This window comes from Oncorhynchus masou, unplaced genomic scaffold (genome assembly GCF_036934945.1).
Source record: "Oncorhynchus masou masou isolate Uvic2021 unplaced genomic scaffold, UVic_Omas_1.1 unplaced_scaffold_1602, whole genome shotgun sequence".
Lineage (NCBI taxonomy): Eukaryota > Metazoa > Chordata > Actinopteri > Salmoniformes > Salmonidae > Oncorhynchus > Oncorhynchus masou.
This window is the reverse complement of record NW_027016821.1, coordinates 7,229-22,500: the sequence shown is the minus strand read 5'-3', so window position 1 is coordinate 22,500 and position 15,272 is coordinate 7,229. Positions and strand designations below refer to the sequence as shown.

The window sequence follows — 15,272 nt, the reverse complement described above, 5'->3', positions numbered from 1 at the left end:
AATTACCGTGGCATAGCCGCTGCAACCTTGTCTCAGAGGAAAACGTATTAAATTTGACCAAAATCCGTGCCGCTATTTAGAATGATAGGTTACTTTACATTGGCCTACAATGTAATAGCAGCCATACAATATAACATAATATGAATTGTAGGACGTATAGTATCCTACGTCTTGATCGCTTTAACCAGTTTAGCACAGTATGATATATTATCTTCAACTGCTGTACTGTAGTACGTTAGGGTTAGGTTAGGGTTAGGAGTTGGGTCATAGGGTAAAGGTTAATGTTAGGAGTTGGGTTATAGGGTAAAGGTCAGGGTTGGGAGTTGGGTTATAGGGTTAAGGTCAGGGTTAGGAGTTGGGTCATAGGGTTAAGGTCAGGGTTAGGAGTTGGGTCATAGGGTTAAGGTCAGGGTTAGGAGTTGGGTTATAGGGTTAAGGTTAGGAGTTGGGTCATAGGGTTAAGGTCAGGGTTAGGAGTAGGGTCATAGGGTTAAGGATCGGAGTTGGGCTATAGGGTTAAGGTCAGGGTTGGGAGTTGGGTTATAGCATTAAGGTCAGGGTTAGGAGTTGGGTCATAGGGTTAAGGTTAGGGTTAGGAGTTGGGTCATAGGGTTAAGGTTAAGGTTAGGAGTTGGGTTATAGGGTTAAGGTTAGGAGTTGGGTCATAGGGTTAAGGTTAGGAGTTGGGTTATAGGGTTAAGGTCAGGGTTAGGAGTTGGGTTATAGGGTTAAGGTCAGGGTTAGGAGTTGGGTTGTAGTGTTAAGGTCAGGGTTGGGAGTTGGGTTATAGGGTTAAGGTCAGGGTTAGGAGTTGGGTCATAGGGTTAAGATTAGGGTTAGGAGTTGGGTTATAGGGTTAAGGTCAGGGTTAGGAGTTGGGTCATAGGGTTAAGGTCAGGGTTAGGAGTTGGGTCATAGGGTTAAGGTCAGGGTTAGGAGTTGAGTTATAGGGTTAAGGTTAGGAGTTGGGTTATAGGGTTAAGGTCAGGGTTAAGAGTTGGAATATAGGGTTAAGGTCAGGGTTGGGAGTTGGGTTATAGGGTTAAGGTCAGGGTTAGGAGTTGGGTTATAGGGTTAAGGTCAGGGTTGGGAGTTGGGTTATAGGGTTAAGGTCAGGGTTAGGAGTTGGGTCATAGGGTTAAGGTCAGGGTTAGGAGTTGAGTTATAGGGTTAAGGTCAGGGTTGGGAGTTGGGTTATAGGGTTAAGGTCAGGGTTAGCTAACATGCTAAGTAGTTTCAAAGTAGCTAAAATGGTGTAAGTAGTTGCAAAGTTGCTAATTCGCTAAAATATTAAAGTTGTCTGTGATGAGATTCAAACACACAACATTTGGGTTGCTAGATGTTGGTGTAATACGCCCACCCATCCACCCCAACCAATCACCCTCCTTTCGTTTTTGCCTTAAGTGACCTACTGTCATCCCAAACATATCATATCATACTAATATGAGTGTATCGGATTTACATGGGCCAATATAATGTAACCTAACGTAAAACAACATATCATACTATATGGAGTGGCACAGATTTTAGTGAAATACAGTGCATTCAGGAAGTATTCAGATTCCCAGACTTTTTCAAACATTTTTGTTACATTACAGCCTTCTTCTAAAATTGATTAAATATTTTTTTCTCTAATCAATCTACACACAATACCTCCTAATGACAAAGCAAAAACAGGTTTCAGACATTTTTGCAAATGTATAACAAAAAAATTCAGAAATATGACATTTGCATAATTATTCAGACCCTTTACTCAGTACTTTGTTGAAGAACTTTTGGCAGAGATTACAGCCTTGAGTCTTCTTGGGTATGATGCTACAAGCTTGGCACACCTGCATTTTGCCTTTTGGCAAACTCCAAGCGGGCTGTCATGTGCCTGTTACTGAGGAGTGGCTACCGACTGGCCACTCTACCATAAAGGCCTGATTGTTGGAGTGCTGCTTCTGGAACATTCTCCCATCTCCACAGAGGAACTCTGGAGTTCTGTCAGAGTGACCATCGGGTTCCTGGTCACCTCAATGCCCGAGGCCCTTCTCCCCTGATTGTTCAGGTTGGCCAGAGTCTTTGTGGTTCCAAACACCTTCCCTTTAAGAATGATGGAGGCCACTGTGTTCTTGGGGACCTTCAATGCTGCAGACATTTTTTGGTACCCTTCCAGATCTGTGCCTCGACACAACCCTGTCTTGGAGCTCTACAGACAATTCCTTTGACCTCATGGCTTGGTTTTTGCTCTGACATGCACTGTCAACTGTGGAACCTTATATAGACAGGCCTTTCCAAATCATGTCCAATCAGTTGAATTTATCACAGGTGGACTCCAATCAAGTTGTAGAAACATCTCACGGGTGATGAATGGTAACAGGATGCACCTGAGCTCAATTTTGAGGCTCTGAATACTTAGGTAAATAAGGTGTCAAATATTGTATTTAAAAAAAATATATATATATTTTACTTCTTCTCCCCAATTTCGTGGTATCCAATTGTTGTAGTAGCTACTATCTTGTCTCATCACTACAACTCCCGTACGGGCTCGGGAGAGACGAAGGTTGAAAGTCATGCGTCCTCCGATACACAACCCAACCAAGCCGCACTGCTTCTTAACGCAGCGCACATCCAACCCGGAAGCCACCAGCACCAATATGTCGGAGGAAACACCGTGCACCTGGCCACCTTAGTTAGTGCGCACTGCTGGTGCACGATGAGACAAGGACACCCCTACTGACCAAGCACTCCCTAACCCGGACGACGCTAGGCCAATTGTGCATCGCCCCACGGACCTCCCGGTTGCGGCCGGTTACGACAGAGTCTGGGCGCGAACCCAGGGACTCTGATGGCACAGCTGGCGCTGCAGTACAGTGCCCTTAACCACTGTGCCACCCAGGAGGCGGTGTCAAAAATTGTTATTTCATACATTTGCTAAAATTTCTAAAAACCTGTTTCCACTGGGTTATTGTGTGTAGATTGATGAGGATATTTTCTTATTTAATCCATTTTATAAATGTTTTTTTAATTTAACCTTTATTTAAGTAGGCTTCTCAGTGAAGAACAAATTCTTATTTACAATGACGACCTACCCCGGGCCAAACCCTAACCCGGACGATGTTGGGCCAATTGTGCGCCGCCCTATGAGACTCCCAATCATGGCTGGTTGTGATACAGCCTGGAATCAAACCAGGGTCTGTAGTGATGTCTCTAGCACTGAGATGCAGTGCCTTAGACCGCTGCGCCACTCGGAAGCCCCACTGGTTGTAATAAGGTTGTAACGTAATAAAATGTGGAAAAAGTAAAGGGTTATCAATACTTTCGAATGCACTGTATAATACGTTTTGCTCTGAGACCAGGCTGGATCACTATAGAGTTCAGCTGTATAATATTCTACAGGTTTTGGGTTCAGCTGTATAATATTCTATAGGTTTTGAGTTCAGCTGTATAATATTCTATAGGTTTTGAGTTCAGCTGTATAATATTCTATAGGTTTTGGGTTCAGCTGTATAGTGTGTTATTGGTTTTGGGTTCAGCTGTATAATTTGTTATTGGTTTTAGGTTCAGATGTATAATGTGTTATTGGTTTTGGGTTCAGCTGTATAGTGTGTTATTGGTATGGTGCATATGAAAAGGGGCAGGAGTTTTTCCTTACTACGTGACCTGGCCAGGAAAAACTCTGGTTTCTATGTATAGTCTAAAACCCTGGCCCATATATATAGCCTAAAACCCTGGCCCATATATATAGCCTAAAACTCTGGCCCATATATATAGCCTAAAACTCTGGCCCATAGATATAGCCTAAAACTCTGGGCCATAGATATAGCCTAAAACTCTGGCCCATAGATATAGCCTAAAACTCTGGCCCATAGATATAGCCTAAAACTCTGGGCCATAGATATAGCCTAAAACTCTGGGCCATAGATATAGCCTAAAACTCTGGCCCATAGATATAGCCTAAAACTCTGGGCCATAGATATAGCCTAAAACTCTGGGCCATAGATATAGCCTAAAACTAGGACCAGGAGTTATCTTCTAATTAGGTCATGTGGAGAGGAAAAACTCCTGGCCTCTATACACAGCATGCATTTCCTCCTGATTTGGGATCTCCCTGAGGTTTGAACGTCCAAAGAGGAAGTCCCTGGATGTGAGAGCACCAGGGTGGTGTTCATTAGGCACTAAACGGGATAAAACTGAATGAAACATTGCATTGCATGCCCTAATGAACACGACCATAGGAGAGGTGGTGTGAGAGTTGACCTTGGCACCGCCTTGCCCCAAGGTATCCCGCTGCTCGGATGAGCCTGTCATTTGCACGTCCTGTCTTATCCTGCCAGTTTATCTCACACAGCAGATTACACGTGTCCCGAAGTGACCGCAAGTTGTGACACTTACATTGTGATTAAAAACATAATTAAACTAACATGTCTGGTTGTGTTGTGACAGACGAAGCAGTGCACATGCGGGATTAGGTTCTGGGTGCCACGATGACATGTTGGGTAACACATGTACTGTAGGCCTATGTACAGCGCCTTCAGAAATTATCCCCACCCCTCAACATATTCCACAATTTGTTATGTTACAGCCTGAATTTGAAATGCATTAAACATTTTCTCACCCATCTACACACAATACACCATAATGACTAAGTGAAAACATGTTTTTGACATTTTTTCAAATGTATTGAAAATGAAATACAGAATTATCTAATTTACAGAAGTATTCACATCCCTGAGTCAATTCTTTGTAGAAGCATGTTTGGCAGCGATTACAGCTGTGAGGCTTTCTGGGTAAATCTCTAAGTGCTTTCCACACCTGGATTGTGCACCATTTTCCATGTATTTATTTGATTTAACTAGGTAGGCCAGTTGAGAACAAGTTCTCATTTACAACTGCAACCTGGCCAAGATAAAGCATAGCAGTACGACAAAAACAACAGCACAGAGTTACACATAAACAAATGTACAGTCAATAACACAAAATAAAAGAAAAATTGAAAGATCTATGTACAGTGTGTGCAAATGTAGAAGAGTAGGGAGGTAGGTAATAAATAGGCCGTCGAGGCGAAAATATTACAATTTAATATTAATACTGGAATGATATACTGTATGTGCAGATGATGATGTGCAAGTAGAAATAATGAGGTGCAAAAGAGGGTAAGTAATAATATGGGGGTGAGGTAGTCGGTTGTGCTACTTACAGACTGGCTGTGTACAGGGATAGTGATCAGTAAGCTTATCTGACAGCTGATGTAAGACTCCAGCTTCAGAGATTTTTGCAATTCGCTCCAGTCATTGGCAGCAGAGAACTGGAAGGAGAGGCTGCCAAAGGAAGTGTTGGCTTTGGGGATGACCAGTGCAATATACCTGCTGGAGCGTGTGCTACAGGTGGGTGTTGCTATGGTGACCAGTGAGCTGAGATAAGGCAGGGCTTTACCTAGCAAAGACTTATAGATGACCTGGAGCAAGTGGGTTTGGCGGTGGATATGTAGTGAGGGCCAGCCAACGAGAGCATAGAGGTCGCAGTGGTGGATAGTGTATGGGGCTTTGGTGATAAAATGGATGGCACTGTGATAGACTACATCCAGTTTGCTGAGTAGAGTGTTGGGGTGTATTTTGTAAATGACATTGCCGAAGTCAAGGATCTGTAGTATAGTCAGTTTTACGAGGGTATGTTTGGCGGAATGAGCGAAGGAGGCTTTGTTTGCGAAATAGGAAGCCGATTCTAGATTTAATTTGGGATTGGAGATGCTTAATGTGAGTCTGGAAGGACAGTTTACAATCTAACCAGACACCTAGGTATTTGTAGTTGTCCACATATTCTAAGTCAGAACCGTCCAGAGTAGTGATGCTAGTCAGGCGGGAGGGTGCGGGCAGCGATCTGTTGAAGAGCATGCACTTAGTTTTACTAGCATTTAAAAGCAGTTGTAGGCATCCGAAGGAGTGTTGTATGACGTTGAAGCTCGTTTGAAGATTTGTTAGCACAGTGTTCAAAGAAGGGGCAGATGTATACAGAATGGTGTTGTCTGCGTAGAGGTGGATCAGAGAATCACCAGTTGCATTAATCTTTTCAAAATTCTTCAAGCTCTGTCAAATTGGTTGTTAGTCATTGCTCAACAACCACTTTCAGGTCTTATCATAGATTTTTTGGTAGATTTATGTCAAAACTGTAACTCGGCCACTCAGGGACATTCACTGTCTTCTTGGTAAGCATCTCCAGTGTAGATTTGGCCTTGTGTGTTGTGGTATTGTCCTGCTGAAAGGTAAATTAATCTCCTAGTGTCTGGTAGAAAGCACTCCAAGGCAAGTTTTCCTCTAGGATTTTGCCTGTGCTTACCTCCATTCCGTTTGTTTTCATCATGAAAAACTCCCCAGTTCTTAACGATTACAAGCATACCCATAATATGATGCAGCCACCACTACAAGATTGTTCACACATCCCTACACACTGACATTAAAGATTGTCCTAGCTTCAAAATATGGAGAGTGATACTGCTTGTGTTCTATTGGATTTGCCCCAAATAAAACACTTTTTACTCAGGCAAAAAATGTATTGCCATATTTTCTTGGCAGTATAACTTTAGTGTTTTAGTGCCTTGTTGCTTTAGTGCCTTGTTGCTTTAGTGCCTTGTTGCTTTAGTGCCTTGTTGCTTTAGTGCCTTGTTGCTTAAGTGCCTTGTTGCTTTAGTGCCTTGTTGCAAACAGGATGTCAAAAAGGTTAGTATTGTGGAGAAACAATGTTGTTGATCCATCTGCACTTATCTCTAATCACAGCCATTAAACTCTGTAACTGTTTTAACGCCACCATTAACCTCATGGTGAAATTCCTGAATGGTTTCCTTCCTCTCTGGCAACTGAGTTAGGAAGGACACCTGTATCTTTGTAGTGAATGGGTGTATTGATACACCATCCAAAGTGTAATTAATAACTTCACCATGCTCAAAGGGATATTCAATGTCTACTTTTTTATATTTTTACTAATCTACCAATAGGTGCCCTTCTTTGTGAGGCATTGGAAAACCTCCCTGGTCTTTGCGGTTTAATCTATGTTTGAAATGCAATGCTCGACTGAGGGACCTGACAGATAATTGTATGTATGGAGTAATCATGTTAAACATAATTATTACACACAGAGTGATTCCATGCAACTCATGTGACTTGTTCAGCACATTTTTACTCCTGAACTTATTTAGGCATGCATAACAAAGGGGTTGAATACGTATTGACTCAAGACATTTCAGCGTTTAATTTTAAATTAATTTGTAAACATTTCAAAAAACATAATTCCACTTTCTAAATGTTGCAACATTACAAACGGAACCCTTCACTTTAGAGCATTATTCAATCAAAGTCTAGTGTTACATTACATCATCAAATCTAGGAGTGGGGGAGACAATTTGCAGTAAAATAAGATGCATGAGATACCCTACACACTGACATTAAGGGTTGTCCTACACACATCCCTACACACTGACATTAAAGATTGTCCTACACACATCCCTACACACTGACATTAAGGGTTGTCCTACACACATCCCTACACACTGACATTAAAGATTGTCCTACACGCATCCCGTAGGGACTGACATTAAAGATTGTCCTACACACATCCCTACACACTGACATTAAGGGTTGTCCTACACACATCCCTACACACTGACATTAAGGGTTGTCCTACACACATCCCTACACACTGACATTAAAGATTGTCCTACACACATCCCTACACACTGACATTAAAGATTGTCCTACACACATCCCGTAGGGACTGACATTAAAGATTGTCCTACACACATCCCGTAGGGACTGACATTAAAGATTGTCCTACACACATCCCTACACACTGACATTAAAGATTGTCCTACACACATCCCTACACACTGACATTAAAGATTGTCCTACACACATCCCTACACACTGACATTAAAGATTGTCCTACACACATCCCGTAGGGACATTAATTAAAGATTGTCCTACACACATCCCGTAGGGACTGACATTAAAGATTGTCCTACACACATCCCGTAGGGACTGACATTAAAGGTTGTCCTACACACATCCCGTAGGGACTGACATTAAAGATTGTCCTACACACATCCCTACACACTGACATTAAAGATGTCCTACACACATCCCACTGTTAAAGATTGTCCTACACATCCCGTAGGGACTGACATTAAAGATTGTCCTACACACATCCCGTAGGGACTGACATTAAAGATTGTCCTACACACATCCCGTAGGGACTGACATTAAAGATTGTCCTACACACATCCCGTAGGGTCTGACATTAAAGATTGTCCTACACACATCCCGTAGGGACTGACATTAAAGATTAAGGGTTGTCCTAGGGACTGACATTAAGTTTAAAAAATATATATTTTTACTAATTAAACATTAAGGGTTGTCCTATGCACATCCCGTAGGGACTGACATTAAGGGTTTTCCCATACACATCCCGTAGGGACTGACATTAAGGGTTTTCCCATACACATCCCGTAGGGACTGACATTAAGGGTTTTCCCATACACATCCCGTAGGGACTGACATTAAGGGTTTTCCCATACACATCCCATAGGGAATGTCCTTGAATGGCCCAGCCTGAGCCGGGACTTGAACCCAATCGAACATCTCTGAAGAGACCTGAAAATAGCTGTGCAGCGACGATCCCCATCCAACGTGACTGAGCTTAAGAGGATCTGGAGAGAAGAATGGGACAAACCCGCCAAATACAGGTGTGCCAAGCTTGTACCCAAGAAGAATTGAGGCTGTAATCGCTGCTAAAGGTGCTACATCAAAGTACTGAGTAAAGGGTCTGAAATGTATTTTTACAAATTTGCTAATATTTCAACAAATCTGTTTTTGCTTTGTCTTGATGGGGTATTGTGTGTAGATTGATGAGTAAAAAAAACAATTTTAGAATAAGGTTGTAACGTAATAAAATGTGGAAAAAGTCAAGGGGCCTGAATACTTTCCGAATGCACTGTAAATAGCAGATTGTGTCTGCTGGAGTTCAAATTAGATACCACAGAAATATCCCTCAACCTTTCTCTTAAGCCTGTTACCCCCCTAATCCCATACACACACCCCTCCACCCATCCTGCTCATTCGCCTGCTGTAATTCCCTCGGTGGTGCAATGCAAATCTGCACCACAGGGCCCACTAAGCAGCTTTCTGGTGCCTGCCTCGTTCCTAAAACAAATGTCGGGGGAGAGGAGACACCAGTGGTGTATTCATTAGTGCACATTGTAGCAAAACAAAAATGAGAGTTTCTTAGTGGATAAATTCAGGTTAGTCTCTCCCAGTTCCGTCCCGTTTGCTTCAATCTGTTTCCTAGTGAACACACCACAGGCAAAAACACTCCTCTTCAGAGAGACCAAGCACAACATTATGGGTTGGGTTGCCATATTGGACATTTTGAAAAGCCACGTGTTGAACATTTTAACCAAAGGAAGAGTAGAATGAACTGGGAATAATATTGAGTGGTATTTTTTGCGATCAAATATACTATTTCATGCCTGATCAATATTTGAGCCAGTAGCCTACATACATTATTTTTTAAATCTATTTTTATTTTTTTATTTAACCTTAATTTAACTAGACAAGTCAGTTAAGAACAAATTATTATTTACAATGACGGCCTACCACAAGCCAAACCTGGATGACGCTGGGCCAATGCCTTAGACCACTGCACTATTTCATATTTATTTTGTTGATCTGTAAAATCATCCTGAACTCGTACAATTTAAAATCACATTTACCTCTATATTTTTACCAAATCGTAAGAAATAGCATACCAGGGGAGGCCTGTGCAGGGGAGGGAGGGAAGAATGCATCTCCCTAGTAAATTTGGGAGAAATTGTAATGAATAAAACCTATATAAAAATCTTTTTGGTACTTGTAGGTCATGTCATTGTGAATGTAGCTGTGGCAGGATGACACCCTCACTGAATGACACCTTACAAGTCTTTGTTTGGAACTTCATCCAAACCTGTGACCAGAAACAGCCAAAGTCCCTTCAGTCTCTTTCTAACCTGTCCTCCTTGCCTGCTGGCCTGTCTCTAGGTATGTCACTGTCAGCAGAGGAGATCTCTCCACCTTCATTCCTCTCTCAGGGAAAGCCTCTGCCGAGAGCTAATGATGGGTGTAGGTAACTGATCAGTCTGACTAGTTCTCCTATTTTAACTGCTCTCTCACTGCCTGTCCAGACTAATAGATGACTTCCTCTACCTGCCACAATCAAACAACCTCAGCCCCCATTACAATTACAACCACTCACTCTCCTCAAACTCAATCCACAGATAAAGCATCAGGCAGTTTCAGCTTGATAATAGAATGATTGTGATCCTGAAATGCACATTGATGGGAATTAGTTGACAGCACCAGCAGGACACCTCTGCCTCCCTGGAGTCATCAGCCTGCGCTCTGCCTAATCTCTTCTATGGGACACACAGTGGAAATGACAAAGCCCATTACCATGACGACCCGGATGACACGCGTAATGGCGCCCAATGGCTGACTGACCATATGCACCATGCAGAGCGAGGAGACAAGCATGGCTGCCCTTCAGTTGTACCGTACTTGACACTTGTCACATGGTTTCACAATGTTCTTTCTGAACATTTCCAGGAGAGAGTCTCTGACAATCTTTTTGGATCCCCTAATTGATGACTTTATTTCTGATTCTCGTTGAGTAGAGAACCTTCCCTTATGTGGGCTAACATTCCTAGTGGGCTGCTACACTGCATGCTTAATGTATTCTGAGATATGTCTCAATGCTCACTTGAGTGAATGGTTTCTGAAATTGACAAATATGACTGAACTGACAGAGACAGACCCACAGGCTTCACTAAGGGTGTAGAGCAGAGGAGGCTGATGAGGGGAGGACAGTTCATAATAATGTCTGGAATGGTATCAAACATATATTCTATATGGTTGATACCATTCCATTGACCCCATTCCAGCCATTACTATGAGCCGTCCTCTCCTCAGCCGTCTCACTGGAGTAGAGCTGCACCCAAGACCATGCCATCATCCTGTCGCGCCGAGAAACATTTTCTGATTCTAATTGTTGAGATGTAAGGAGTCTTTCAACAGCATTAACTTTTCATCTAATTGCTAAGGAGTGTAACTAAAGACAAAGTGAGCTTCAGCACTGAGCTAACTAATGGTGATTCTATTGGACTGCCATTTGCTTGTGATAGAACCAACCAACCTCTACAGGGAAATTATGCAAACATGAACATTTTCCTACTTTGAATTTCTTGACCTCAACTATAACGCATGAAGTGTGGATTTGCAGGTCAATTACACTGGAGGTTGATCGTGCTGAGCACAGTACAATAAGACTTTTATTATTTTCTGAACAAAATGGATTTGTACTCTACTCTTCTCAGAGCAGTATGATTAATGTAATGTCAGGTTTTTAGCAATTAAAAGCGTTGAACAAAAAATTAAATACTTTCAAAAGTTCAGCAATTCTAAAGCTCCCTGAGAATGTCACTTGTTTTTTCCCAATGGGGTCACAGCTGGCCTACCTACTCTATTTTCTCCATCCCGTTCCTTTCTCAAAATAGAGCAGGCAGAACCTCCCTGGTTAGTCCATTTGCCGTCTAAATGGAAAATAGAAAGCCGTTTAGAACATTAGTTTCCTACGTTCTGGGTGGATTCCAAGGTAAGTATAGCAGGTCAATTTGATAGCAATCTCCTGGAAACCCACTGTGAGCCTAATGGGGTTCCGCTGACATTATTCTTTTCAATTTTTCTGCAGCTATATGTGCACCTTCAGAGAGGATATTGAATGTATCACCCAAGACATTTCCAACCCCAAATATTGTCGAAACATCAAATTAGTTCAAATTTTTCATCTCAGTAGAGACTATACAAAAACACTTAAATAATGTGCATTATAGCAATAAATATATACATTGGTTTGATAATTACCTTGTTTGACGGAGACAAATCTTTTGTTGGCTGCCTGGAAAATGACTTGTGGGTGGCTCTCCTCTAGATCAAACAGCTCATCCTTGCCAGGCTTGGAGCACCTGCCTGAGCGCAGCGTGCCGGTCGGGCCCATGGGTGTCAGGTACTTCCCATCGCAGTCCTTGAAGGCCAGCTTGCCTGACTTGAGCTCCAGGGTGAAGCTGGTGGTGGGGGTGTTCTCTTTGACCAGCTTCCCGTCGTTGCTGAGGAAGCGGCTGTCGCACGTCTTCAGGAAGTACTTTCCTTCCAGGTATACCAGGGTGACCAGGGAGTCCGAGCCCCAGGGGATGTTGCTGTCCACCGAGATCTCTCCTTCCCGGGCAAACAGGTGGGCGTAGCGTTTGCGCGCCACGCTGAGCAGGCTAGATTGCGGATGGAGGGCCAGGTGGACGGCCCACAGCTCGGGTTCCCCGATGGCCTGGGCGAAGCAGGACAGGTAGTCAGCCGAGCCTCCGAAGAAGCGCAGGTATGTCTCCGACTGCAGCGCCCAGCGGCCGTCCGACTGGGCCACGATCAGGAAGCGGCAGCCGGGCGAGTCGGGCTGCTCTGCCCCGCAGCTCACCTTACCATCCTTGTCGGAGGCCAGGTAGCGGCCCAGGTGGCTGCGAAGGAACACTACCTGGGTGTCCTGGTCCTCTTGCTCCAGAGTCCAGATCTGCTTCTTCTTCATGCTGGAGGCCGAGGCGTTCACCTTGAAGCCGAAGGCCTCGGCCGTTAGGTAACGGCTCTCGTGGTTGATGAGGCCAAACTGCAGCTTCAAGGCTTTGTTAATTCCGTTCGTGGGCATCGTCGATCCGTTGTCCATAGACACACACACACACACACACACACACGCAGAGGTCTGGAGTGGAAAGCTAGGATGAACGAGGGGGAGGGTAGAGGGGGAAGTGTTCCCCTTTCTCTTCTCTCCAGGCGCAAAATTTCCCTGCTTTAACAAACTCCTTCTGTCTAAATGCTTGACTTCCTCTCTCTCTTCCCCCAGAGGGTTTGCACAGGCGCTTGCTCTCTGTTACCTAATCAGCCAGGATTAAAATCAGCAGGACACAGGACCTCAATCCAACGAGCCGCTGACGTCACATACCAGTGCACTAAACCCACCTCTTTCTCTCCGCTTGCCTTCATTCTCTTCTTACAAATACACTTTATCTCACGCCATGTTTCGTCTCATCTCCCCCTATTTTTTATTTCACACTCTCTCTATCACTCACCATGACACTCTCATTTCTCAGCCTTAAGTCTCTTCAGGCTGGCTCTCCATCACATAGTTAGGCCTGTATATACTGGAAACATATCCAGCATGGGGATTACCCCAGCACTGATCTCATGGTGAGCCACAGCATAATTGGAAAATGTCCAGTCGAGTAAAGGTGCTCTTCGTCTCCCTCTCTCTCGCTTCAGATACTCATCTCTTTCCTTTCCCCTGCTCAAACAGGTTTTTATCTGATAGATTGGGTTTTACAGGGACAATGTATTGTACAATAGTCACCATTTGAATCGACAGATTTCCCTAATTCAAATAAGCATTCTCTTGTGTACACACAATGTTAACAGGAGGGGATTTGAATATGTCCACAAAGCCCTCTTCACTTCTTTCCTTTCTTCCTTCTGTTTAAATGAACTGTGAGAGAGTGCTTGAGTCATACTATGCCTTGAGTCATACTATGCCTTGAGTTGACTTGATTGATTAACTTGAATGTACAGTACAGTTCTGGAATTTATCAGGTTCAAGAGTGTGAGTCATTTATTGACCAAAACAGAACATTGTTTGTTCTAACACCCATAAACTACTGCAGGAGATTCAAGAGAACAAGATTTAATATATAATATATAAATCATCTATAATATATAAATTTCTTAGTTTAACACTGGCTACTAACCTCAGACCACTCTCCCCTGACAGTCTACTACTAACCTCAGACCACTCTCCCCTGACAGTCTACTACTAACCTCAGACCACTCTCCCCTGACAGTCTACTACTAACCTCAGACCACTCTCCCCTGACAGTCTACTACTAACCTCAGACCACTCTCCCCTGACAGTCTACTACTAACCCCAGACCACTCTCCCCTGACAGTCTACTACTAACCTCAGACCACTCTCCCCTGACAGTCTACTACTAACCCCAGACCACTCTCCCCTGACAGTCTACTACTAACCTCAGACCACTCTCCCCTGACAGTCTACTACTAACCTCAGACCACTCTCCCCTGACAGTCTACTACTAACCCCAGACCACTCTCCCCTGACAGTCTACTACTAACCCCAGACCACTCTCCCCTGACAGTTTACTACTAACCCCAGACCACTCTCCCCTGACAGTCTGCAACTAACCCCAGACCACTCTCCCCTGACAGTCTACTACTAACCCCAGACCACTCTCCCCTGACAGTCTACTACTAACCCCAGACCACTCTCCCCTGACAGTCTACTACTAACCTCAGACCACTCTCCCCTGACAGTCTACTACTAACCCAATACCACTCTCCCCTGACAGTCTACTACTAACCCAATACCACTCTCCCCTGACAGTCTACTACTAACCCAATACCACTCTCCCCTGACAGTCTACTACTAACCCCAGACCACTCTCCCCTGACAGTCTACTGCTACCCCAGACCACTCTCCCCTGACAGTCTACTACTAACCCAATACCACTCTGCCCTGGCAGTTTACTACTAACACAATACCACTCTGCCCTGACAGTCTACTACTAACCTCAGACCACTCTCCCCTGACAGTCTACTACTAACCCAATACCACTCTCCCCTGACAGTCTACTACTAACCCCAGACCACTCTCCCCTGACAGTCTACTGCTACCCCAGACCACTCTCCCCTGACAGTCTACTACTAACCCAATACCACTCTGCCCTGGCAGTTTACTACTAACACAATACCACTCTCCCTGACAGTCTACTACTAACCCAAACCACTCTCCCCTGACAGTCTACTACTAACCCCAGACCACTCTCCCCTGACAGTCTACTACTAACCCCAGACCACTCTCCCCTGACAGTCTACTACTAACCCCAGACCACTCTCCCCAGTGACCCTGACAGTCTACTACTAACCCCAGACCACTCTCCCCTGACAGTCTACTACTAACCTCCCTGACAGTCTACCAGACCACTCTCCCCTGACAGTCTACTACTAACCCCAGACCACTCTCCCCTGACAGTCTACTACTAACCCCAGACCACTCTCCCCTGACAGTCTACTACTAACCCCAGACCACTCTCCCCTGACAGTCTACTACTAACCCCAGACCACTCTCCCCTGACAGTCTACTACTAACCTCAGACCACTCTC

At 44.1% G+C, this 15,272-nt stretch overlaps 1 protein-coding gene across 1 annotated transcript in view; it reads right to left on the bottom strand.

The window, feature by feature from the left end:
• Positions 1-12,933, bottom strand: part of LOC135539183 (fascin-2-like) — a 20,044-nt gene extending 7,111 nt beyond the window's left edge. Inside the window, exon 1 of the mRNA XM_064965015.1 lies at positions 11,925-12,933. Coding sequence (XP_064821087.1) covers positions 11,925-12,768 — 844 coding nt within the window. The 5' untranslated portion in view covers positions 12,769-12,933. The remainder of the gene's footprint in view (positions 1-11,924) is intronic.
• Positions 12,934-15,272: the final 2,339 nt, after the last annotated feature.